Source organism: Protobothrops mucrosquamatus, unplaced genomic scaffold (genome assembly GCF_001527695.2).
Source record: "Protobothrops mucrosquamatus isolate PMUCROS unplaced genomic scaffold, P.Mucros_1.0 scaffold_1, whole genome shotgun sequence".
NCBI lineage: Eukaryota > Metazoa > Chordata > Lepidosauria > Squamata > Viperidae > Protobothrops > Protobothrops mucrosquamatus.
In genome coordinates, this window is record NW_015386077.1 from 12,487 (window position 1) to 38,205 (window position 25,719).

Here is a 25,719-nt window from a genome sequence, read left to right on the forward strand (position 1 = left end):
TTCTTTAGGTATCAAGGTAATGTTGGCTTCAGACCACAAATTTGGTATTTTTATCTCTGAAAAAATTTCATTGCACAATTCCTTCAAAATCGGACTTATTATATCTTGTAAAACTACATAAAATTCTGCAGGAAGTCCATCAGGCCCCAGAGTCTTATCTTTTTTTTTTGCCTTTTAATTGCCTCTGTAATCTCCATCATTGTTTTCTTCTCATTTAAGATCTGTCGCATATTCTCTGGCACCTTTGGAAGATCAGCCCCTTTTAAATAGCCCTGTATTGCCTCATTGGAAACCACCTCCGCCTTATGAAGTGTCTCATAGTAGGCCTTAATAATTTTTTTCACTGTGTCATAATGACAGTGTACCTCGCCTTTTGAGTCCTGTAGCTTGCTTATTCTTTTTTCTCTTTCTTTTTTCAATCTATATGCAAGCCATCTTCCCGGTTTATTGGCATTTTCAAAAAAATTCTGTTTGGATCGTTTAACATGGCTTACTTTACTATTTCATTTTCTAGTTTCAGAGTGGCACTTGTGTCCAAAAAACCTACCATATAGATTGACCAGAGTTTAAAAGAAAACACTGGAAAATCAACAACTTCTTATTTTGAAAGATGGTTTCTCATTGTTTACAGAACTGGTTTAAATGGAATGGCAAACCTTTCAAAAAAATAGACCATCCATAAAGTTAACTATCTTGCAGTCCTGCCTGAGGGATCAAGAAACTAGCCACACTGGTTGAATCAGATGCTCTGCATTTATATGTAAATTTTAAAATCTAGGAGAGAGATTTAATTATGTTGCAAAATTCAGATATAATCATGATGCTGCCTTTTATGGTAATGGAGTTAGACATGATAACATTGCTTAAATGTTAAATGCTATTAAATGGGGAGACTTGGTCTGAGTTTCTGTAGATGATTTATCTCTTCATTTTAAAGGTATACTCAAATTTTCTATGGTAACATAGTTCCAATAATTTTATTTTTTATCTTTTAGAGACTTTATTGGTGGCTTTAAATGAAAGGGGAAAACATGTTTTACTAACCAACATCAAATTATGGAATTACAGATTGCCCCAAGAAAAGCAATACGTATAATACCTTTTATATGTTGTCATTTACTTGGAACTTTAAAGCACCAAGAACTTACAAAGAAAACTAAACACAAATGTATAAAACTGACATACTCAGTTATATTATTTTATCAACTATAGACTTGAATCTTCATAAGTGCTGTGGCCTGAGTCTTGAAAGTTGTGTTGCTCTGCTGCTTCTTAAATCCCATGTCTGTGGTATTTCAATCTATAATAATACTGAATTTTTGGAAATTAGAAATTCATATTCTCAGTTTGTAATATTTAGTATTACATTTGAAAAGAAAGCTGTGAGGCATCTGATTGCCATATAGGAAACCTTGAAGAGAAAACACCAGAGGAAGAAAACAAGGTCTTTTCTGGAACCAAAGAGGACAGGGAAAGTGTAAATAATAGAATTGGTATCTTCATCAACAAATGAGAGAGACACTGCATGACTCTCTTTCTTCAGCATTTCTTCAGCTGCAGAGTTGATGAATGTCTGATCGTCATTTTAGCTTATATAGATATGAGAAACAGCCATATTTTGTTTCCCTGAATAAGCACTATAGAATTGAATAACAGCGTAGTCTATAAGGAATATAGAGTAGTGTGTGCATGTGTACTACTTATAGTATATTACAGTATACTGCAATATATACATTGTGTATACAGTACAATATATTACAGTATATTCTATAAATAGTCTAGACTAGAGTAACAATGTCTATTAAATTTGCTTCTGATTCACAGAATGCAAAACTAGATGCAGCACAGAATAGTGGAAAATGAAGACAAGCAAAGCAGTGGAGAAATGAACAGGGAGATGTTCACTGAGAAGGAAGAGGAGGATTCTGCTGCCTACTTTGTCCAACAATAAGTCAACACTGCCAGAAGCTATTTGGCACTGTCAGGGCTGGTTTCCTCCTTGAGATATCAACATAAAAGGGATATTTGTGAGTACATGAAATTGTGCAGTGGACTGGACGTAATCCATGTGCGGATAGTAGATTAATTTATAAACCACTGTGTCTTTACAGACTCTCTCTCTCTCTCTCTCTCTCTCTCTGCCTCACTCTGTCTTGCTACATCTCTCTGTTATTTCTACTACATTGCACATTTATTTATGAAATTTAGACACTGCTCATCTCATAATCCAAATGACTCTAGGCAGTTTACAAATGCAAACCATAAAACCATTTCAAAAAGACATAATTAAAAACAAAACAGTGAAAAACAGAATAAAAACAGATGAGTTAAGAGGCAGAGGGAGTGCTCTCAAGCGACCCCTGGGTTGCATGCCACTCTTCATTTCCAATTGGCAGAGCCAGGTCTTCATGTTCTTCCAGAAAGTCTCTGCCGCTGTCCCTGCCTATAGAACAGTGGTGGCGAACCTATGGCACGCGTGCCAGAGGCGGCACTCAGAGCCCTCTCTGTGGGCACGCGTGCTGTGCCCCGGAGATGGTGGGCACAGCACCCTGGCCCCGCCCACCCAGTCTGCTATGACCACCAGGGCCACGCCCACCCGGCACCCGGTGATAAATAAGTGGGTTTTGGGTTGCAGTTTGGGCACTGGGTCTCTAAAAGGTTCGCCATCACTGCTATAGAATATCTTGCCCCCAGAGGTGAGGCAGGGACAGCGGCAGAGAAGACTCTTCCTAGGCTCTATCAATTGAAATTCTTTAACCAATGGAATCCATAACATATCCTCGCTACCTCACTAAGTGGGACAAGTTGACGTAATTGGGGTCAGTCCCTCAGGTAACCTGTCTTATGCCATGGAGACCTTTAAAGGTGATAAACAACACCTTGAATTGGACCTGGAAGTAGAACAGCACCAGCCAGGCATAAAAGAATTATTAAACAGTTATCGACACTTGATTTAAAGAAATAGATTGCTAATATATTGTATGTTGTTTCTTAACATTTAAACTAGTCTTTTCAACAGGGATAAGGAAAAGAATTTGAGACTGGAAATCCAATTGTAAGTTGTTATGGTTGTAAGTCAAGATAATTAGATTTCCAGTCCCAGTTGCAGTTGTAAATTGAGGAATACATCTATACTGGTTTACTTATAGTTCAGACAAAGCACATGTCCACGACCTCATATTTTTTAAAAAACTGAAGACATTGCCTTTTCTTAAATAAATATTTGTTTATTTGTTTATTTAGATTGAAGGCCCGATTCCTTGGAGAGAAAAGCCAGGATGGATCCTAGCTGTGATCATCACTTTCTTCATCGTGTTTTGGGGAAAACTGTACACATCACATTGAAATGTGGCACATTCCAGGGAATATTGCAACATGTGGATTCCAGTCAGTGTATCTTTCTAAACAGAGGTATTGCTGGGGTTTTTTTTAAACTCAGTGCATTTGTACTGAAAATTGTAGTGGGATTTGATGTATTTTCTCTATCAATACGACTAATTTCTATACAATAAGGTCTCATTCTAGATTGTTTTGTGGAATAAAAACATAGTTTGGTCACAGGTTATCAAAAAGATGAATTATGTGATTAAATATTATATTTGCAATTGCATCTCCCCACCCCATCACCAAATTCCCAACATTAACGTCTCACTTTTCAGAACATTTGATTTAATGTTATTTCCTTAGAGGTCAAGCTCCAAACTTTTTTCTCTAGAGCTTGTTTAAAAGTTCAAATCTGGATTGGCTGTGAAAGTAAAAAATGCTGGATTGAATTTCAACTTCTAGAAATTTGAGAAGAAAATGAATAACTCCAGTACTCGAAGCTATTATACTTGTTGTGTGAGTTCTTGGCAGATATACTAGCAAAGTAACATTCCTCTGTTCCTAATAATTTGTTTGCTGTAATCCTAATAATTTGTTTGCTGTAATTTTTATGAACATTTGATCTAGGATGATCAGCAAAAGAATTGGATAAATTATAATCATGCTTATTCTTCCTAACTGGAGACTTGAACTTAAAATATTGGACAATCTTAAACACCACCAAGCTGAAAACTTAGCCTTGTTAATCTTTGTAGCAGAACCCATCCAGAATCAACCAAACTATGTTTCATGAACTTCTTGAAACTTCTGAGTGGTAAATAGTTCATGTTATTACAGTTTCCTAGTATTGTCACTAACTCATCAATAAAAAATATTTCTTTATATTAGCAACATTCCATCTTTATAATTCATTTTCCTTGATGCTAACACATTAGCAATAGTTACCCCTCTGGGTCCACTGAAATTTTCTCCCAGCATCTGAGTGTTATCAGTCTGATTAGATTCAAATAACTCTTTACTTAATGCTCATTAATACTTCATAATAGAATTCATTTCATGATTTAAAATGTTCATAGCAGTTATTTTCAAGTTATACTTTATAACTCACTATGATAAATGTATTAGTGGCACATTGGAGGGCAAATGGCTTGAGATTTCTATATTTCACACATCCTTAGCCAATATGTGTCTTGTGCAAGAGTAAATAAATAAGTCATTATTATGTATGTGTAAGACTGAATTTCAACAGAACCTAAGAAACAAAATACATTCAGATTTTAAATAGCAGAAAGAGGCTAATATCTGTGCCTCTAAATTACTCAATACCTGCCATCTATTGATAAATTCCAAAGTACTAACTTCACACCTTGAATGAATGAGTCATTACATACAATATGTGTATAAAAAACTCCTCCTGCTGCACTTTGTGTACCAGTTTAAGCTTCTTTTTAATGAAATGATTTAGTTTGTTGGAAAAGAGAAGTACTTTTTTAGATAACACTGTGTTTTTAATGTATATCCTTCTTTATAGCTGAACATTCAAGGTACTTAATAATAATAACTATGTATTTTAAAACATGCATAAAATAAATATACAAAATCTAATAAGTATCAATTCTCCAGATTAAAAGAAAATTCTATAAGTATGTTAAATACATTTTAAATGCTTTTTAAATATTAACCTTGNTTTTTAGATAACACTGTGTTTTTAATGTATATCCTTCTTTATAGCTGAACATTCAAGGTACTTAATAATAATAACTATGTATTTTAAAACATGCATAAAATAAATATACAAAATCTAATAAGTATCAATTCTCCAGATTAAAAGAAAATTCTATAAGTATGTTAAATACATTTTAAATGCTTTTTAAATATTAACCTTGATTTAATTTTTATATCTTTGCTGCCTTTTAGGCTTTTTGGCTTTATTTACAGTTATTCTATGCTTAATTATTTTGAGGCTTCTAAGGAAGAGTAGTATATAAATAGTAAGTTTGAAACAACAGAATGGGTGGTTCTCACCACAAATATAATAATTAAATGTGCTTGAAAATAAAATTTAGCAAGAAGTTTTATAGTTTTAGGTCCAGTAGAAAAGAGGTTATTTTATTAGTAGTCATCTGTCAAATCTCAGAGGCAAAGAAGATTCCTTCCAACATAAATCCTCACAAATGAAGACTATATATATGGAAGAAGGCGGTCCTTCAGTTAACTTAATTTGATGCATATAAACGGAAATACTTTCTGATTTATTTGGTGTGCAGATTGCAGCCTGCTCTTCTGAAGCTGAAAATACATTAAATTCCACTGATTCTATGACAACAAGGGTAAAGACAAAGGACCAACATTCAAGTCAAGAGTTACACAATACTTCTGCAGTTTTCTACAAGTATTTCTGGATTAATCTATCAATTTTTTAAATTCCAGGGAAATCTGCAAGTGCTGTTTAGAACTTAGAAATATTAAGAGTAGAGTTCAAATTATTCACTACTATACTTTTAACACGATAAAAGCTGACCCCCATACATATATACTCACCCTGCAGAATCAAGCCAAAGTACCTTCTAATATTATAAAATAACCAGTTGGATTACTTTGGGAATATTTCAAGCAGAACAGATGGTAACAGCATTTTATCATTGCTGCTGGTATTTAAAGTATGGTATCTATGATTTAGAAGATAATATAAATTGAGAGGCCACTATTCTCCTTGAATTATCTAACCCTCCTTTAAAAGCAATCTAAATTGGTGATTACTACCATATCTGATGCAGTGAATTATTTGGATTAACTATGCTTTGAGTGAAGATGTGCTACTATTTATTGATCTACTATCTCTACATATTTAATTTCAATCGATGACCCTCCGTTTCATTGAAAGAGAGAAAAACTTCTTTTTGACCTCATTTTTTTCACCTCTGTCTCACCATACAAGCCTTTGCTATAAGCTGAAAAGTACATTTTAACTATTCTAGCCTCCTAATAATTTTAGTTATCCTTTTCTGCATATTGATTCCAAAGCTTTACCAATGTATTTTATTTAAATGTATTTGTTATAATATGTATTATGTTTTAGGATTGGTGCGTAAAAGATTGCTAGCAAAGAAGACAGCTTTATCAAAAGTAATATTAGTGTATATTTAATTAATTAAAGAATATAAGTTCATGGAAAAGAACTTACTATTTCTGAGTAAGTTATAACTATATATATAACTATTTAGAGAGGAAATAATTATTTCTGAGCATTCTCACATCCTAATACTAGCCTATATTACAGTATTCAAAGATATTTTATTCTTATTGGTTCTAAATTTTAGTATTAAACAAAAAGTTTTGTTTATCTAAAGAGAATGATGCTGATTCTGTTTGTTTCTTTCAGTTAAGAATTTGGAAAATGGCAGAAATGTACCTGGAATAAAGAGGTTCTTTGGCCATGAAATTGTTAATGGTGAGAATATTTTACAATTACATTTAGAAAATACTTTATATTTGATATAATGTAAACTGATATATTCAGGACCTCATATTAATTAGGAACTATTCCAATCTCAAATTTCCAGCTGACAATATTTACCATATATTCTTTGATACTGACTGAAGTATGAAAAAAGTTTTAAATATATTTTTGAATACATTTTCATTAGATCTTTGATTTTATCTTAAGCCTTAAAACACAACGGTGAAATGAATTACTATAAAAGGGACCTTGGAGGTCATCTAGTCCAACCCCCTGCTCAGGCAGGAAACCCTATACCAGTGATGGCGAACCTTTTAGAGACTGAGTGCCCAAACTGCAACCCAAACCCCACTTATTTATCGTTGGGTGATGGGTGGGCGTGGCCCAGTGGGTGGGCGTGACCACTGGGTGAGTGTGGCTGAAGTGGTCATAGACTGGGTGGGCGTGGCCGGGGTGGGCATGGCCACTTCGATGTTGCTCATGGGGAGGGACACCTGTGGGCACCGGGCAGGATTGGGGGAGATCCAGGGGGTTTCTGGCAGGTGGGACGGTGGGCAGGAGGCTCGTCCTGTGGGGTGAAACGAGACCAGGCAGGGGGCAGAGCAGGGGTGCCATTGCCGCAGGGCAAGGCAAGCAGGGACTGGGGTGGGTGCTGCCTGACACCATTGGCCCCCGCACACAGCGAGCGCATGGGGGCCAACTGTGTCTGTCAGCAGCCACAGCCTTCTATTCCTTAGAACAGTGCACTCTGAGGCTCCGCAGCCCACTACAGATACAGGGCCAGCCCTCCAGCAGCAGGTGGAGTAGGGGAGGGGGGATCCGGTATACCAGTTCCTTACCTCTGCCCAGCTTGTTCCATGGCCTCATGGCAGCGGCATTGTGCAGGAGATGGCAAACAGCCGGTTTCAGCGTGACGTGGTTGTTTGCTGCCGGCTGCGGCCATTTGCCGCCTCGCACGTCGCACCCAATGCCGCTGCCATAAGGTCGCAGAACAAGCCGGGCGGAGGTAAGGAACTGGTATACCAGTTTCTTACCGCTGCCCGGCTTGTTCCGCAGCCTCATGGCAGCAGCATTGGGCAAGAGGCGGCAAACGGCTAGTGGCATGGCTGTTTGCCGCTTCGCGTATTGCGCCCAATGCCGTTGCAGTGCGGCTCGGCCGAAAGCAGCCATGGAACAAGTGGGGCAGGTTCCCCCATCACCTGCCCATTCAGCTACAACTTTGGTGGCTCTGCAGGCAGAGCTGCAAAGTTCTCTTCGCTGACAGAGAATGAAGTGTTGTAAGTCGAGGACTACCTGTATAGTTTATAAAACTGCTGTAATCTTCTATTTTTCACATTACATAGAACTCTTGTCTCATCATTCCTTTCACCTTCTGGCTTCTGATCCTGAAAAGGAAATGCCGGTTTTGGATTTCCCTCTTTTGTAGCCTAGATCAGTGATGGCGAACCTTTTAGAAACCAAGTGTCCAAACTGCAACCCAAAACCCACTTAGGTATCATCGGGTGCCGGATGGGCGTGGCTCATTGGCTGGGTGTGGCCCATTGGCTGGGCGTGGCTGCGGTGGTAATGGCAGACTGGGTGGGACTAAAAAGTTCAATCAATCAGTTCCAACTTTGCGAGATCTTTTTTTTCCCCGCAAGAAGGTGAAATTGATTGAACCCTTTTTTTGTTGCACACGGCGGTGGAGGCCTAAAGCGAAAAGATTTTATAAAACCCAGCTGAAGGCCTAGGATTGGGACGACGGCACGCGTGCCCACAGAGAGGGCTCTGCATGCCACCTGTGGCACGTGTGCCATAGGTTCGCCACCACGGGCCTAGATCAAACATGCAAAGCCTCAGGGCTCAGCTGATGGGGAAGGGGGTACCTTTTCTTTTTAGATGGCATAAGGGGCGAAGAGAACTTTGCTGTTGGACCTGCAGCAGCTGAGGGTGGGAGAGTGACTTTTGTTTCTTGTTCAGGTCAGCAGATAGAATTTCAAGAAGAGACTGGACAGCCATTTGTCTGGAATGGTTGCTTGCTTGAGCAGGGGGTTGGACTAGAAGACCTCCAAGGTCCCTTCCAGTCTGAGTATTCTATGTTCTATGTTCCATGTTCTAATTATGGATCATAATAGTAGTGATGAGAAGTGTCCAAAGTTGAGTTATCACTGGAAGTCTTTTCCTTCACATTTTTAATCCTATCTGTGCTAATAAAATAAGAGCCAGTTTATTGGGAAAAAATTATTTAGGACTGTGTTGAATATATAAGCTGCATAAAATTGTAAATTACCTGCACGTAGTTTTTTTTGAAACATGTTTGTTTGTTCTCTTCCCTGTCTGCTATTTCTAATCTATCTCAAAACCTTGAAAAGTTCCAAGGTGCTCTTCTGAATTTGCCATATTTGGAAGATCTTAAACAACAAGCTGCTATTGCAAAGATATGAATGGTGTAATCTTTGACAACAAAGCCAAAATGGTTTTAAGAGAGTTAATGTAGAATAAACCATTGCAGCCTATATTCTATTTGCATAAAGCTTACATGTAAAATTATGTAATCCTGTTTGTGGTATGTAACATGCATATTTCATGGCTTGTTGCTACTTGATTAAACCTATTTTCTATCATGCTTTAATCCTGGCAGGTTTACTTGTTACTATGTCTGTATTCACTTTTAATTTATCTCATCTGGTTATTAAGTATAGTTCCTGGTTGAACTTTAAATCCTTAATAGGAGCTGTTTTATATTTCAGTGGAATTGCTTGATGACTTAGAACAATCCGCTCCAGAAAGAAACTTCACTCCTACTGGATCCAGGTACACATGAGATTTTTGTTATGAGAAATTACTGAGATCCTGGCTATTAGGAAAAGTATTGTCAGTGGAAAATCTTATTTGTATACTAGTGATCTATCAAACAGTGGACCAGGAACATAACGAAATTAAGGCTGCCCACTATTATTTAATAATGTTCCTGTATATATAATATGTGTATCTATTATATATAATATAGCCTTCTCCAGTTTAGTGTTGAAGTGCTATGCCATTATTTCCAGCCAAAGAAATGCTATTATATACTATCATACTATAAATATGTATTTGCCATGAACCTGCTTTATTTTAATATCAATAAGGAGGCTGTTCTAAATATTGTATTTTCAAGATCTTCACCCCAAAATTATGTAAATTACTGGCTAAAAAGTCAATTTCCTAGCATCCTAATTTAGATTTCATCTCCTCCCTATCCTTCTCAGAAATAATGAAATTAGCTGAAGTAGAGATTCAGCCTAGATTCAGGCATTGTGCTAAGCCTTGATTTGCTTAATCATGATTGAATCCACAAATGTTGGATTAAGACACCCATCTTACTGTGGAGCCCTTAGTGCTCTCTCAGCATTGTTGTTTTCTTGCAGACATTTCATTACCCAGCTAGGTAACATCATCAGTGCTAGAAGGGAGTACTATTGCTCTCTTCTTATATACTAGAGCAGGGGTCTTCAAACTTGCTCTTTTATGACTTGTGGACTTCAACTCCCAGAATTCCTCAGCCAGTATGCCTGGCTGAGGAATTCTGGGAGTTGAAGTCCACAAGTCATAAAAGGGCCAAGTTTGAAGATCTCTGTCCTAGTGGCTTACCCTGTCAGTGTTTGTGCGAGTGTTTTTAGTGGTTCGTTGATTAGGCTGTTGTTTACTGTTAGCTCCCACCAAGGAGGAACAACAGAAATCAAACCATAACAGGAAGGTCTTCACTTTGTAAGATAGTATTATAAAACCTCACTATAGGTAGTCCTTGACTTATCACTGTTCATTTAACAATCATTTGAAGTTACAGTGGCACTGAAAAAAGTGACTCATGACTATTCATCATTTTATGACTACCACAGCATCTCCAAGATCACGTGATCAAAATTCAGGCACTTGGCACGTATTTACAACCTTTGCAACAACCCAGGGTCAAATGATTGCTATTTATGACCTTCCCGGCCAGCTTCCAACGCACAAAGTCTGGGAAGCCAGATTTGTTTAATGACTGTATGATTCACTTAACTGCAGAAGGCTGTAAAATCAGGTGCCGCTCACTTAACAGCTGTCTTGCTTAGCAATGGAAATTCTGATTCCCAGCTGTGATTGTAAGTCAAGGACTACCTATAATGAAGCTTACCCATCCATGCAGATCTATGGAAATAAAAGCAGTTCACTGTGACTCTTATATTGTAACTTCTATAGGAATATTTGGGATAATTACATCTTAACCCTCAGTGTCCAAGAAGGTCAACCCAGGAAAGATGGATAATTATTCTGTAAACCAATTCTGATAGATATGAAATTATTTATGACCCCTACCATAGCTAAATTTTGTCTTACTGTGATGAAAATGAGGCAACAGTTGATACAAATCTATATATTACAGTATTACTTTTCCTGTTTAGCTATTTTTAATATAATTTTTCTGATTAAAATTGATTGATAGTACAAGGGTCCTCCTTATCACGACTCTACTTCTAGGACTCCATGGAATAGCAGAATAAATAGCTTTCTAAAAAAAAACCCCAAAAGGATGGGAGCCAATCTAACCTTGGGAGCAGTGCTGTTCCAGAGAAGGAGTGGCTATGACTGTGAAGACTTTGTATTGTAGGCAACTTTCAACTGATGGTTGCATTGAAACTGCCATTTAGTTGCCGAATTTATCTTTTTCAGAAAAATTTAAAATATAAATGAGAAAATTATAGGTGGCCATTTATTTTACATTCCTTTGTCTTTGGGACAGAGTCTATACATGTACTAAGGCTGAATTCCTTAGATCTAGTTTTTTCTGCTCCATTACCCACTAGCCATGCCTCAGATGCTGCCTTATTTGATGCATGAAATTTCTTTTTGTATCATAATCTTTATGATTGACCTTGCCCTTGGTAATGCATTCTGCTAAAGCTAAAGGACTTTTTCCCTTTTGAATGACATTTGAGTAATTAGCTGATAAAGCAAGGTTTAAAGAACAGTTAACATCTGCAGCCAAAAGCATATTAGATAAAACAACAACAACAACAACTCATTACTGTATGTAAAACAGTTTAATTTGGGTTGGCTAAAATGTAACCAGCATCCTGACAACAATGTTACTTTTATTAAACAAAATTCAAATAATATTTTCTGCAGGGAATTTCCACTTACTAAGTTGTCTGAAATCGACCAAGAATCACTGCTGGATCAAAGCACCCATAGAGCTAATGTTGTTTTCCCAGTGAGCCAGCAACTCTGTTTGGGTAATGTTCACTTCAGTACTTAATTTGGAAATCATTTATGTCCCGCACAATGCATGAGCATCCATGGAATAGGATGGCAAATGACAAAATGTGTGTGTTGACAATGGCATGCAAATAAAGGGGTACAAATGTGTAATGGCTGCATTTGTCTGAGGATATTACCTGTGTTTTGTCAATATGGCTTATCATGGATTGCTGATACCACTTCTACTATCGTCTTAGTGTTTAGAAACCCCTAGAAATACCCAAGATCACATATTACTGAAATTTAACAAAAATTAGGTTTTCCTCACGTTGTCAGGAAGAAACAGTTATATTAAGTTTTAGATGGACTTAAAAGGTAGCAACAGGTAGCAACATCTAACCAACCCTGGCTGTTTTTGAAAAAAAAGTTACTGCCAGGTTTTATTCCAATCATTACTTAAGAGCTAGTGGGTGGAGATTCAAGGACGCAACTCTTTGATTAGCTAATTGTATTACAAATATTAGAAAAGTTGATATTAGAAAAGAAAACTAGTAATGGATATCTATAAGCCTAAAGCCATTTGGCCCCCTCTTTCTCTTTTCCAGTCGGTCCCCACGTTAAAATCTTATATCTCTTTTTATCTCCCTAAGTGCTGCTATGGATCAGAATGAGACCTGGTTGATTTTAAGTTGAAGGAATAATAGGTGTTTGTGACTATTATGGTAATAGGCCTATGAAATCTCAGGCTCTTTGAATCTGGCTCACAGCTAAATTGGCTTAGATCTCGCCTCATTTGATGAAAGAGCATAAGGAAATCCCAAGGCCACAGGGCAAATGGGGAAGCTGAAAAAACATCCCAGAAAAAGAGAAGAGTAAACCATGTTTTAATTGTTCCCGAAAACGCCATATTGATAAGCGTATATAGCCATCAAATATTGATTTTGACTCAAGGAAGCCTTTACCTTTACTTTAGACCTATTATGCCTAGAAAAGGTTAACTAGGAAACTAGAAAAACCAGAAAACGGAAAAGTACAGCATCCAATTAGCACATACTTGGCTTCTTTTTTCCTAGTCATATTATAAATATGATCTTTTATAATCTTTTGAAATTCACCTTTCTTTTTATTCAACAAACATACATTGCATTCACATATTGCTAAAAGGCATATTGGGTTTTCCACTTTTTTGAGATTTTATCTACACATACAAATATATTTATATTGATACACATGCTGCAATAATGTGCTCAGATTCCCAGGAGTTTACAATAATAAAACAATATTTAAACTAAAACAGCAATGCCTTAATAATACATTTCATCAATACTTATAATACATAAGCACCATTCCCCAAATACTCACTGAAAAACTCTTATTTTTATAGCTTCTGCAAGGCTATTGGGACTGCCATGAACTGACCTCAGGATGGAAGCTGTCTGTAACATAGGGGCTGTAACAGAAAAACAGCATGTGATCCTACTGTCTTACTACTGGTGACCATTAATACATTTTGTTGGGGAGAATACACTGGGTGACTTGATCCCCCTGGAATGTCCAAATATAATACAGAACTAATACATGTGCTAAGGAATGCTTTATTGTAAGCTTTATCATAGGGTGGATTTTGATGGCAGAAACAGAAGTGGTTCTTTGTTTATCTTGGGTTCTTGAGCTAATATGGCATGAGGCCAGGTTATTTGAGGAACCACTTCTCCCTGGTGACATCTCTCCATCCCATCAGGTACAGCAGAAGATGCTTGTTGAAAGTTCTATCCACTTGAGAATGTCATCTGCTGAGACCCAGGAGGTGGGCCTTTTCTGCTGCTGCACCCTCTCTATGGAACAACATTCCTCCCAAAGTCAGGTTGATGATTATTCCAGGAGAGCCAGAAAACCTGTTTTGTCTTCTGACCTGGAGATCAGGGTCGTGCGGAGCTCATAAAATGGCTGTACTGTTCTTGAGTATCTATGTTCTTCTGGTGACTTCCTCTAAGACTTTTATTTGTAAACTAGACAACCCATGATCTCAGAAATATTTCTTACCTACATAAAGAAGTAAAATGATCATGGGCGGGCACAAAAGCAATGGGAATAGAAGTGTCAGGCCCCCAAAACAAAGAAAAAGTTGATTCTTCCTTAATTAACTGTTCCACATCTGTAGACAGAAACTTGCAAAACTGAAGCACTCTATTGTCTATATCAAGCATAAACTCTGATAAGTGTTATGGAGGGGCTATCTGCATCCACTTTGTCTCACACACAAACTATCTGAACTGAACTGCTTTTTATTTGATCACTTGACTATGAGCCAGCAGTGTGCAGCAGCAACCAAAAATGTTAATACAATCTTAGGCTGTATAAACAGAGGCATAGAATCAAGATCACGTAATGTATTAGTAGCGCTTTATAAAATCTTAGTAAAACCACACCTGGAATACTGTAGCCAATTTTGGTCACCCTATCACAAAAAAGATGTTGAGAGTTTGGAAAAAATTCAGAAAAGAGCAACTAAGATGATCAAAGGCCTGGAGACTAAAACATATGAAGATCGGTTGCAGGACTTGGGCAGGACGAGAAGCAACGGGTGGAAACTGATCAAGGAGAGAAGCAACTTAGAACTAAGGAGAAACTTCCTGACAGTTAGAACAATTAACCAATGGAACAACCTGCCTCCAGAAGTGGTGAATGCTCCAACACTGGAGGTTTTTAAGAAGAGACTGGACAGCCGTTTGTCTGAAATGGTGTAGGGTTCCTGCCTGGGCAGGGGGTTGGACTTGATGACCTCCAAGGTCCCTTCCAACTTTATTATTATTATTATTATTAAGAAATAGAGGAGACATGATAGCAGTATTCCAGTATTTGAGGGGCTGCCACGAAGAAGGGGTCACATTATTCACCAAAACACCAGAGGGAAGGACGAGAAACAATGGTTGGAAACTGATCAATGAGAGAAGCAACCTGGAATTAAGGAGAAACTTCCTGACAGTGAGGACAATTAACCAGTGGAACAGCTTGCCTCCAAAAATCGTGGGCGCTCCATCACTGGAGATTTTTAAGAAGAGACTAGACAGTCACTTGTCTGAGATGGTATAGGTTCTCCTGCTTGAGCAGGGGGCTGGACTAGAAGAACTTCAAGGTTTTCCAGATTCTATTCTATTCTATTCTATTCTATTCTATTCTATTCTATTCTATTCTATTCTATTCTATTCTTACTTTGGAAGGCATCCCTTCCCTCCTGGGAATCCTGCCCACAATATACCATCATAGGCGGCAACTTCTGACTTCCTACCGGCTTCCCCATTGATTTTGTTTCTGGAAAAGCTGGCAGGGGACATCAAAAATCACAATCACGTGACCGCAGATGACCACAATGATGCTGCAGTGGCAACAATTTGGTGTGAAGATGCTTAAAATTTTAATTACATGGAAGTAATAAGTTCTCTGTTGAGAACTTGTGGGCCCTTCTTAAACGAGATTTATGGTGAAGGAAAACAGTACACCTCTCTCAACAGTGTCTGCGAGGCTGGGGTTGCTGCACAAAATGTTGATCTTCAACAGATCAAGAAACTGACAGGCTCCATGAATGGAAGGCTTATGACTGTTATTCAAAAGAAGGGTGGCTATATTGGTCACTGATTTTTTGTTTTGAAATGTCAGAAATGTTTATACATTTTGAGTTTTTTGTTTATTCTCTCTTTAGCAGATGCAAATAAACGAGTTAGATGGGTAAATTTCCGTTTTTCATTTAGTTGTATAATTATTCTGCACACTAATAGTTGCCCAGTAATTGTGCACACATAGATATTCTCCTATGAAAGCTAAAGCCTCACTTTTACTTTCTTAAATATTCAGGTTTGAGGTTTATTAACATTTTGGATTGACCGAGGGCACTATAGTTGTTCAATAAGAAAATTAATTCTCCAAAATACAACTTGCCTAATAATTGTGCACACAATGTAGCACCATAATCGCAACAAGGGGAATCTTGCCATCCCTCCCTATACAGGGCAGAAGCACTTCTTCCAGCATCACACCTAATTCTGTTAAATTTCATCCAGACAGAGCGAAGCAGGTTAAAACCAGGTGGCTTGGTAGAGGGTTCATTAATGGCCATGCCACAAGAAGATACCTTGGACCATTCCTCTGTCCAGGATTCTGGGGGTTAAACTGGGTAGCTATTAAATGAACATCAGTTTTCCATTCTGGCCAATGAGACTTCAATCTTATGATCTGCTGTTCATTTTCCTGGTGAATAGGGAGGGCCTTGTCATTCAGCATCCTTGACCATAGCCGGACAGGAGCTAATGTGGGGGTGTACTATGATACTGCTAAGTGCTGGTAACCAGTGCACAGGAATGGAATGCAACATGCCAGAGATGATACATCTTGTCTGGTGGAGTTGGACATCAACCATTTGGGTGTGGGCACTGTTAAGCCACATGCTGGCACAATACTCAGCTGTGGGATAAAGCAAACCAATGTTAGGAGTGAAGTTCAATTTGAGGGATTCTTTGGATTCTTTATCTTGTTAAGTGGCTAGCAAAATACCGCTTACCAGAAATCCAATTGAATAACTTGATCTTAGAGGCATCATATGTGAGGATGCTTTGAAAAACCAGCTTTATCTTGATTGGTTTGATTTATTAATCTTAGTTTATCTATTTGTGTAGAGGAAGAAGAAGCATTTATATTTTATACATTATATAGTGATTACAGATAAAGATAACACTTTCAGAGGTTGTTTTAATTTTATTACAGATGAAGATAACGGGGAAAACATAGAATATATTGTTATCAATCAATTCCAGAAGACATTTGGTTCTGCTGTAAGTAGACGTTGTTGCTTCTTCTCAAGGGTGTTTTATTATTTTGCTATATCCCAGGGGTCTTAAACTCAAATCATCCTGAATATCTCAAGAGGATTTGTTCAAGGGCTGCAATTAGTGAAGCCCTTTTATATGTTGATACAAAAATCTTAAGTAAAAAATGGAGAAAATAGCATTATGTTTTAAAATGTAAATTTCATACATTAAAAAAATCACAGGAAAAAGAGCAATTCCAATTTAGGGTTTTCTGCTTATAATTAATGGAGAAGCGTGGTTGTTTGTGGTTTTGAATCATAGTTGAGCCTAAATATGGTAACCAAATTATTCCAGTCTTCCTTCCCCTCCAGACCACCTAATCGGGGTCCAAAATTCAAACAATCCACTTACTCAGAAAATTGTATTGGGGTAGAAATGTTGATTTCTTTCTCATAAAATGCTTTGATAGACTTACCTTGTTGCAGACCAAGAGTAAACTGAAGTGCGCCTTCAGAGATCTAAAATTTTAAGATCTGATGGAGACAAGGAGGGAGGAAAAAGAAGCTGCCATCTTGTTAACAGCACAGAGAATAGGAAACTCCTCACTCCGTGCCTACCTAGCAGGGAAGAGACTGCCAGAAATAGGTTGCAGCTTGTCAGTTTAATCAGGCACTATAGATCATTGGCTGAGAAGAAACAAGTCTGTTTCTGGACTGGGCAGGACAGGGCAGGCTAAGGAGCAGCTGAATTCCTAGCCTCAGAGTGTCCTCACAGCTAAAGCATAGTCACACACACCCCTTGTTTATGGCTTTAAAGTGAAAAGTGTAGCTGTACATTCAGGGTTGGCGAATTGAAGAATGGCTGCACTCTGAGTTCCCATTTAAGATACTAGTGATGTCTTGATCTGGAGCTTGGAATGCTGCTGTCCTTTGGTCTGCTATGTTTGCGTTGAGAACTACCTTAGGGAGCATCCATAGGAAATGGTGAAATTAGCAAGCTGATGCTCTACTTCTGGCCATTACTCTTCTGCTATGTGAATGAGTGAGGCTTTATGAGTGAGGCTTTCAGTGTGTGGTCCAGTCACACTGAACAACTATTTCAAAGAATCATGGAATCTTCCTGAACAGTGGCAAAATCTCTGTTGATTTCCCCTGTATTGCAACTTCTCCATTTCCAGCAGAAGAATCCTTCAGCGGATCAAAGTTTTCTTCCCAATGCCCCCCACCTTCAAAAGGTTGCCATATTTATGGAGCTAAATTAAGAATAAGCCCAGCTGATGTAAGATGACACTATTTATGGCACACTTTTTAATTGCTTATAGCATGTGAGATCCTGGGTGCTCTCTGAGCTTGGTTGTTTTCTTGCAGACATTTTATTACCAAACTAGGTAACATTATCAGTGCTAGAAGAGAGTGGAATTTGCTCTCCTTTTATATAGTAATGGCTTGCCTTATCAATGTTGGTGGGAGCAGTCTTGGTGGTTGCCTGATTAGGCTGTTGTTTACTGTTAGCTTATTTGTCTGAATTGGTGGTTCCTTGATTGGGATATTGTTTACTTCTTGATTGCTGTTCTAGTGTTTATCTTGGTGTTAATCTCTCATCTGGGTGTTGATTGCTGGTGAGGAGGTGTTTTGGTTTTCTTGTTTCCTTTTTGGCTGTCTCTTTTGAATGGGATGTAGATGTTGTTTACCTCTATGTGACTGTTGATGAGTGATTTGTCTGAGTGCCAGGCTTCCAGGAATTCTCTAGCATTTTTAGATTAGGTTTGGTCTAGGATGCTCACAGTTTCCCAGTTGAAATTATGATTAAGTCTGTCCATATGTTGTGAAAGGAAGGAGTTTTCATCATGTCTTCTGACTGCTAGTTGGTTTTCATGAATGTCATCTATGTACTGATCTGTCTAGAATCTATAGCACTCCTACACATAGAACCCCAAGTATGGATTTGGTACGTAGATGACATTGTCACACACTGTGCTGATCAACCTTTTATCTTCCTACATCTTAAATGAAGCAGTTTAACTTTGTATACAAAAACTAGTTTCATGTTGTTTTGCATGTCTTCCATATTCTGCTATATTTTTTTGTTTCCTTATTAGATGATGCACATCAAAAATCAAAGGGTATGTAGTATAGCAGCAGAGGGTGTCAATTTGTGTCGGCATGGAAAACTTTCTTGGTTACAAGTAAGAATACATAGTATGCCTTGCAGTTTGGAATGTAAATGTAAAAAAAATGATAGTTTTCTTATTAGCAAAAATGGTCTAAGAATAAAAAATAATCTTATCTTTGCCTTTTGGTATAATTCCTCATTTTTGCTGTTTTATATTTTATATTTTGCTATTTTTATATCTGGTGCCCTTCACAGAATTCTCAATTTCTATAGAGAGTACTAGGTGTTTTGGTTGTAATTTGCTTTAAAACATCAAGATATTATGGAAGGTGTTAGTTAGAATCTTTCCATATCAGATTGCATCAATTTAAATAAAGAAAAATATTGCCACTGAGCTTAACGCCACTGTGACATCTTTAGAATTAAGAGAAATCAAAAATATTGATACTCTAATCATATTCTAGTATTAATATTTGAATTACAGCAGATCTATAATTATGTTTTTTTCTGTACAAATAGGTTGCAACAGAACGTCAGGTTTTCTTATTTGACATTTTTGTTTTGGGAGCTCAAGTGTTCAAGAATGGACTACAAATGATACTGGAGGACCGGAATATTTTGAAAGTATGTCTCTGCGTAGAACAGATATCCAATAACATATGGAGATGAAACATGAAATTGTGTTTTTTAAAAAGCCAGAAAATATGTTACTTTTATTATATTACTTGATCAAAATGATATTGCTTCTTCCTCATATTTCTTAGGTTATCCATGATTGCCGTTGGCTCTCTGATTGTCTTTCTCACCAGTATGGAATTGTGCTCTCCAATGTCTTTGATACACAGGTAGCTTGTCAAATACTCTTGTATGTGACCAGATTTGAGAGAAAGTAGCCTAATATCCTACTCCATAAAGTAATACCGTAGCTGAAAGGTTTCTGTCCTTAATATATATGCATAAAACATTCCATACAACTTAAGTTTCTCAGTCAAGATATTTATAGCTAACAGCCTTTTATTGCCTTTCTATTTCCTACCGTAGTAACATATCATTGATTTGCTGAAAAATATTCTTAAATCTACAAAAAGCTATTTGTTGGATTAATAGTAAAACGATAATGACAGAAGACTAATTCTCTATATTCAATTAGTCAGAAGTGACTAATTGATCCTTTCACTTTTTCTCCCGTAGGTTGCTGATGTATTACAGTTCTCCAGCACTGGAGATGGAGGATCCACCCATGGGTTGAGACTGTATTCCTGCCCAATCAGATCAAGTCAGCCAAAGTTGTCACGCCCTGTCCTTGGACATATGCCCAGTCTTGACTTGATCTTGCCCAAGAACAGGACGTACAACTCTGGCTCTTAGGCACAGTCTGGACTATTAGTGGTTCCTCCATTTCCATACTATAACTAGAAATATTTTACAAAATGTTTCCTCCCAGATTTCAGTTCCTCTGTCAGCTCTGCAGTGGGGGGGTATTTCTTGGGAGATAGAAGGGGGTCCCTTCTTTCTCCCCTCCCTCCAGGAGCTCACGGGGTAGAACTACTGAATTTGGCATTTTGGACTCTAAATTTCAGGACCTTATAGCTTAGCAGGGAGTAACGGGGATTTTAGCAAGTGTCAGCTTTCTCTGTTTTCCTTCCTTTCGCGGTTTGTCGGCAAAGCGAGAAAAGCCATTCGGCTGATCTCCTGCCTTAGCGATTGGCCTCTTGTGACGGGGATTGCGGCTGCATCCCCGGGGAGGCCAATTTCGTAACGGGAGACTTCCGAGGAAAGCAGTTCGGCTGACCTATTTCCTCAGTGATTTGCCTCTTGTGACGGGGATTGCGGCTGCATCCCCAGGGAGGCCAATTTGCACGAAGGAAGTCTCCCGCGTTGAAAACCGCTACTTTAAAGATTGCGGCTGCGGCGCTCCGAGGGAAGCCGTTTTTTTCTGTTCCTTTCAGAACGAAGAATACTTTCCCTCTCTAACGCTTCTTCGGTTGCCGAAGCAGGCCGAATGCTATTTTTGACTTATTTCGGCCGTTTCTGAGTAGGTAGCCGGTCAAGTAATTAGCGGCTGATCGCGGGGCGGCTAACAACCGCCGCGCTCGCATAGAGGCCTCGTTTGCTTCCAACTGTAAAAATTTGACAGTTCGTTCTGGCGCGGCCGCCATTTTGACCGCAGGTGGCAATACAGGGTCTGTGTCCTAGAAGCCTAACTTCATAGAGGCATTGTTACTTTTATTGCCACCTTCCTCTGGGAGATAGTGATTTTTGGAGACGTAAGTCTCCAGTAGGAAAAGAAAAAAATTAAACTAACATTTTAGGTGGATTTTCTGATTCCCTCAGGACTGGCCACCATTTTATGAGTGGCGGCCATTTTGCCACAGGGTTCATCACCTGTTTCTATAGAGTCCTATCAGCAGCTCCTCTAGGCTGACTCATTCACTTCATAAGGCCTTTTTTTCTTAGCTTGGTGCCTCCTGGGTCTGAATATTTGGCAGCCTTTATTGAGTAACCTGCAGCCCCTTTTTTTGGGCTGTGTACTACAATTTCAATACTTCCTGGAAGTTAATTGGCGTGCGTCAGATTTAACTGATTTAATTACTTCCAGTAAATCTGTGGACTTACGGTGACCCTCAGAGCACCGGTCCTTGTCTGTGACACGCTTACCACGGGCACCAGGCACTCCCATAGCGTGTCTGTCGTTTCCTGTGGTTGCATCGGTACCTCGGTCCCAGGCGTCCTCTGGAATTGCGTCTGGCCGCACCCAAGGTGGTAATTCCCTCTAGATACCGGAGAGGCCCCCAATCGAGCCCCAGCGCTATCAGAGGATGGAAAGCATGGAGCCCCTTGAGAAGGAGGTCGTGTCCCCTTCATTGGCTGGCATGAGCTCTATGCCACCTCATCCGGACGGATCCGAAAGGGCTGCGCAAAATACAAAGAAAAAATCTGCAAAACAGTCATCCAAGGGGACAGATAAGCACGCCACCAGGAGACACCAAGCTCTGGAAAGGGAGTTCTCTAGGGCACAAAAAATTGCCCGACTGGACAATTCTCAGACTGGGGGGCGGGTGCAGGAGTCCCAGATTCCACTTAATCAGTCGCATCAGTGTATACCTGAGGCCACTTTCACCCCTACAGCGGCTGGACTTCGCCAGACCGAACAGCTTCCTTTCCCTTCAGAGGAGCGATTGTCCATGTTGATTGCTCAGGCAGTGGACCGCGCTCTGAACGCTAGGGCAGTTCCTAAACCTCCAGTCATAGTCCCCCCTCCTACCCCACATCAGACAGATGAACCTCAGTCCGGCCCCTCTTCACCTGCTGAATCCTTGTATTCTGAGGGGTTGTCGCTACCTGATCAGGGCTCTGACCAGGAGTTTCTGATGTCTGAGGAAGAGGAACAGTCGGCGGACGCTCCGGCTAATTGATCCTTTCACTTTTTCTCCCGTAGGTTGCTGATGTATTACAGTTCTCAATGGAAACAGGTGGCTACCTTCCACACAGGATCAGCACTTTACAAGAGTGTTTAATGCAGCATTTGAGGTTGCCTGACAAATGCATTTCTTTCTTGGAATACAAACAGCAAGCAATTGAGGTAAGATGGTTAGTTCTGATGGCATCGTCATGTGAGTTGAAGGAAATCAGATCTGCTCATAGCCCATTATCTATTTTATACCTTCTTAAGGTTGTAACGGAAATTATGTCTAAAATAACATACACTTAATATTTATCCTAAATACTTATCCATGATTTTTCTTTATTTCGTACAGAGCTAGATGTGGCAGATAACAAGGTAGAATTTATGTTGTGTAATGTAAAATATTTTGTAGCCCTTCGAAATGAAATGAATTAATTTCTACACTGTATTGTCCCCCTCTTTTACTTCCCCCCACTTGGGGTATGCTACTGCCTTCCTTGGAAACTGCTGTCTCACTACAGTCCATCGCACCACCGCTGTTAGCACCAGGGCTTTTTTTGTCATAGAACGCTTAGAACGGAGTTCCGGCACCTTTTTTGGATGGAACCTTGTAGGGTAGGCAAGGCCGGTTGTATAACGTGTGTGAGTTCCGGCACCTTTTTATTTTTTTACAAAAAAAGCACTGGTTAGCACCATCCCTGACAGCAACCTCCTGCAGCCTTCCGCACTGAATGGGCTTGTCAGAAACCAGCAGTGAAGGTCATAAATGGCAATCACATGGTCTCAGGACAATGCATCCATCCTAATTGTAAGCCTGTGGCAAGTGCCTGAATCATGACCACATGAAGGCACGCTACGATGGCTGCAACTTCAAGGATCAGTTGCAAGTCTCCTCATTCAGTGCTGTTATAATGTATATATATATATATAATTTAAATGGTCTCTAAACGAATGGCCATTAATCGAGGACCATCTGAATTCTAATTTTTGGTGCAAATATGGGATATTAGGCAATCCAACAGACTCTTATTTTGATGCAAGTTTTATTAAATTCACTATCAGTCATTTCTGCGTAAATGTGCATAGTTTGATGCTAGTTAAGAAAATATCTGATCAGTATTAATGTTTATTTATTAGATTTTGATGCCACCCAACCCCAACTGACTCTGGGCAGCTTACAAAATAACAACAGTAAAAAACAGTAAAAGAAATGTAATAAAAATTAGGACAACATACAAATACACATATGACATCTCAAATGGAGGCTGCAGGTTCACCACCCTATCCTACAGCCTTTTCAGATGATTAGAATGAGAGCCATCCAAGCTTTTCAGATGCTTAGAGTGGGAGCCATCCAAAAATGTGGTTCCTGGATCCTGAAAGATGAATTTTTTTAAGTGAGTGGATTTGGAGCACACTCTCTATGTTTGACTAACCCAGCTAGGCAGAAACCATGGGAGATGGGCATTCCTTTAAATAACTGGCCCTATGCCATGTAGGGCTATACAACTGATAACAAACACCATGATTCTCATCTGAAAGCACACTGGCAATCAGTGCAGCAGCAGAGGCACCATGTGGGCATGACAAGGCAAGCACATCACTGCTTGGGCCACTACATTCTGGACCAGTTGAAGTTTTCATAGGGTGTTCTAGATAGCCCAACACAGAGCACATTGCAGTAGTTGAGCCGTGAGGTGACAAGAGCATGATTGATCATCTGAAGGGCCACTCAATTCAGGAAAGAATACAACTAGCATGGAGGTCCTCTTAATCTTCAAGGGGAGTTCTGAGTCTTAGAGGACCTCCAAGTTGTGCTCCACTCCTGATTGGAGGAATAGTGCTACACCATTTAGAAATAAAAATGGAAATTCTCACAGATCTAGCCAGACTCAACAACCACAGCCTACCTGGTTTTGGTAGGATTGAGTCAGTTGGTTTCTTTCCATCCAGTCCTGCATCACATCCAGGCACAGGAATGGGGTTTTGATAGCCTTACTTGGCTGACCGAGGGTCAAATAATAATATTAGATATCATCAGCATATCAGTGGAGCCCACACTAATAAATGACCTCAGCCAGTGGTTTCAGATAGATAGATAGATAGATAGATAGATAGATAGATAGATAGATAGATAGATAGATAGATAGATAGATAGATAGATAGATAGATAGATAGATAGATAGATAACCTTTATTGTCATTTTTTACTGTGGGCACAATGGCACACATTAAAAAATGAAATTCAGTTGCTTGCTCTCAAAGTGTACACATACATAACACACATTTAAACATTTAAATATATACATGTTGAACAAGAGAGGAGCGAATGTAAGCCCTACGGCACCTCACAAAGGAGGGGTCTAGGGAGTGACTTCTCTCCCCCACCCAACACTGACCGGAATTGATTGTGAAGGAATCACAATCACTTTTAACACAATGTTCCCAATTCCAGCTATAGGATCCTCAGTTTCTCAACACCCATTCCTAAAAAGGGAAATTGGGAGACTGGGCAGTCGATGGCCTCTTGAAGAAGGGACATGACACAGTCTCCTTCAAACCTAACAGCACCACGTCCCTCAAAGAGGCCAATACCATTGCATAAACTCATTTACAGCCATCTCCCTAGCTGCCTTATCAAGACAGGTGTCAAGCTATGGACCCTACTGCCTTTAGGACTGCTGTGTGCTTTTAGCTTGCCAACAGAGCGGGGAGGGAGATGGGGAATGCTTTGGATCCACAGGTGTTCTTATCATCATGAGAAAGCCGGAGCTGTGGAAGAATTGTTTTGGTGAACCAAAGTTTCTTCCCATAATAATTACTGGGAGATGTATTGGGCAATATGACTTGAACTGTCAGAGAGGAGAAGAGGAGGTTCATTCTTTTAATTACATGTTTCCCACTTTTTCTTTTTTTTTCACTTTTCTAGCTTTCACTTTGAACCTACCGAAATGATTCTGCTCAGTAAAGATTAGAGGACTTAATGGCTCTGGTGTTTTTCTTGGTTGGGCTTTTCAGCCAGAGGTTGACAACGGGAACAGCCTTGGTGCAGCAGACAAGTGGCTGAAATAATAGTGCAGAGAATTATGTCAATTTCTTCCCAATGGGGGAGTTCGCGTCTGGAGCTGGCTGCTAATTTGACACCAGGCTCTAGCTCTCTCTTCCCCCCCCCCACTGCTGTCTGCTCCCCACACCATCTTTTTTACTAGTCATATCAATGTGTTTTCTTTGTTTTCTTATTCCTTGTTTATTTTATTCTATTATTTTACTTTTGCTTGGTTTAAACTTTTTTTTATGGTTGTGAATCACCTAAAGTAGTCCCATGGCTACCCCATGTAATAATAATAATAATAATAATAATAATAATAATAATAATAATAATAATAATAATAATAATAATAATAATAATAATAA

At 39.0% G+C, this 25,719-nt stretch overlaps 1 protein-coding gene across 1 annotated transcript in view; it reads left to right on the forward strand.

Moving 5' to 3' along the window:
- The window catches only part of EXD1 (exonuclease 3'-5' domain containing 1), a 34,765-nt gene that overhangs the window by 5,671 nt on the left and 3,375 nt on the right, over positions 1 to 25,719 (forward strand). The window contains exons 2-11 of the mRNA XM_029287251.1: positions 1,825 to 2,027; positions 3,244 to 3,411; positions 6,707 to 6,775; positions 9,514 to 9,577; positions 11,915 to 12,021; positions 16,745 to 16,812; positions 18,887 to 18,973; positions 19,420 to 19,524; positions 19,665 to 19,745; positions 22,340 to 22,483. Of these exons, the coding sequence (XP_029143084.1) occupies positions 3,279 to 3,411; positions 6,707 to 6,775; positions 9,514 to 9,577; positions 11,915 to 12,021; positions 16,745 to 16,812; positions 18,887 to 18,973; positions 19,420 to 19,524; positions 19,665 to 19,745; positions 22,340 to 22,483 (858 nt within the window). The 5' untranslated portion in view covers positions 1,825 to 2,027; positions 3,244 to 3,278. The remainder of the gene's footprint in view (positions 1 to 1,824; positions 2,028 to 3,243; positions 3,412 to 6,706; positions 6,776 to 9,513; positions 9,578 to 11,914; positions 12,022 to 16,744; positions 16,813 to 18,886; positions 18,974 to 19,419; positions 19,525 to 19,664; positions 19,746 to 22,339; positions 22,484 to 25,719) is intronic.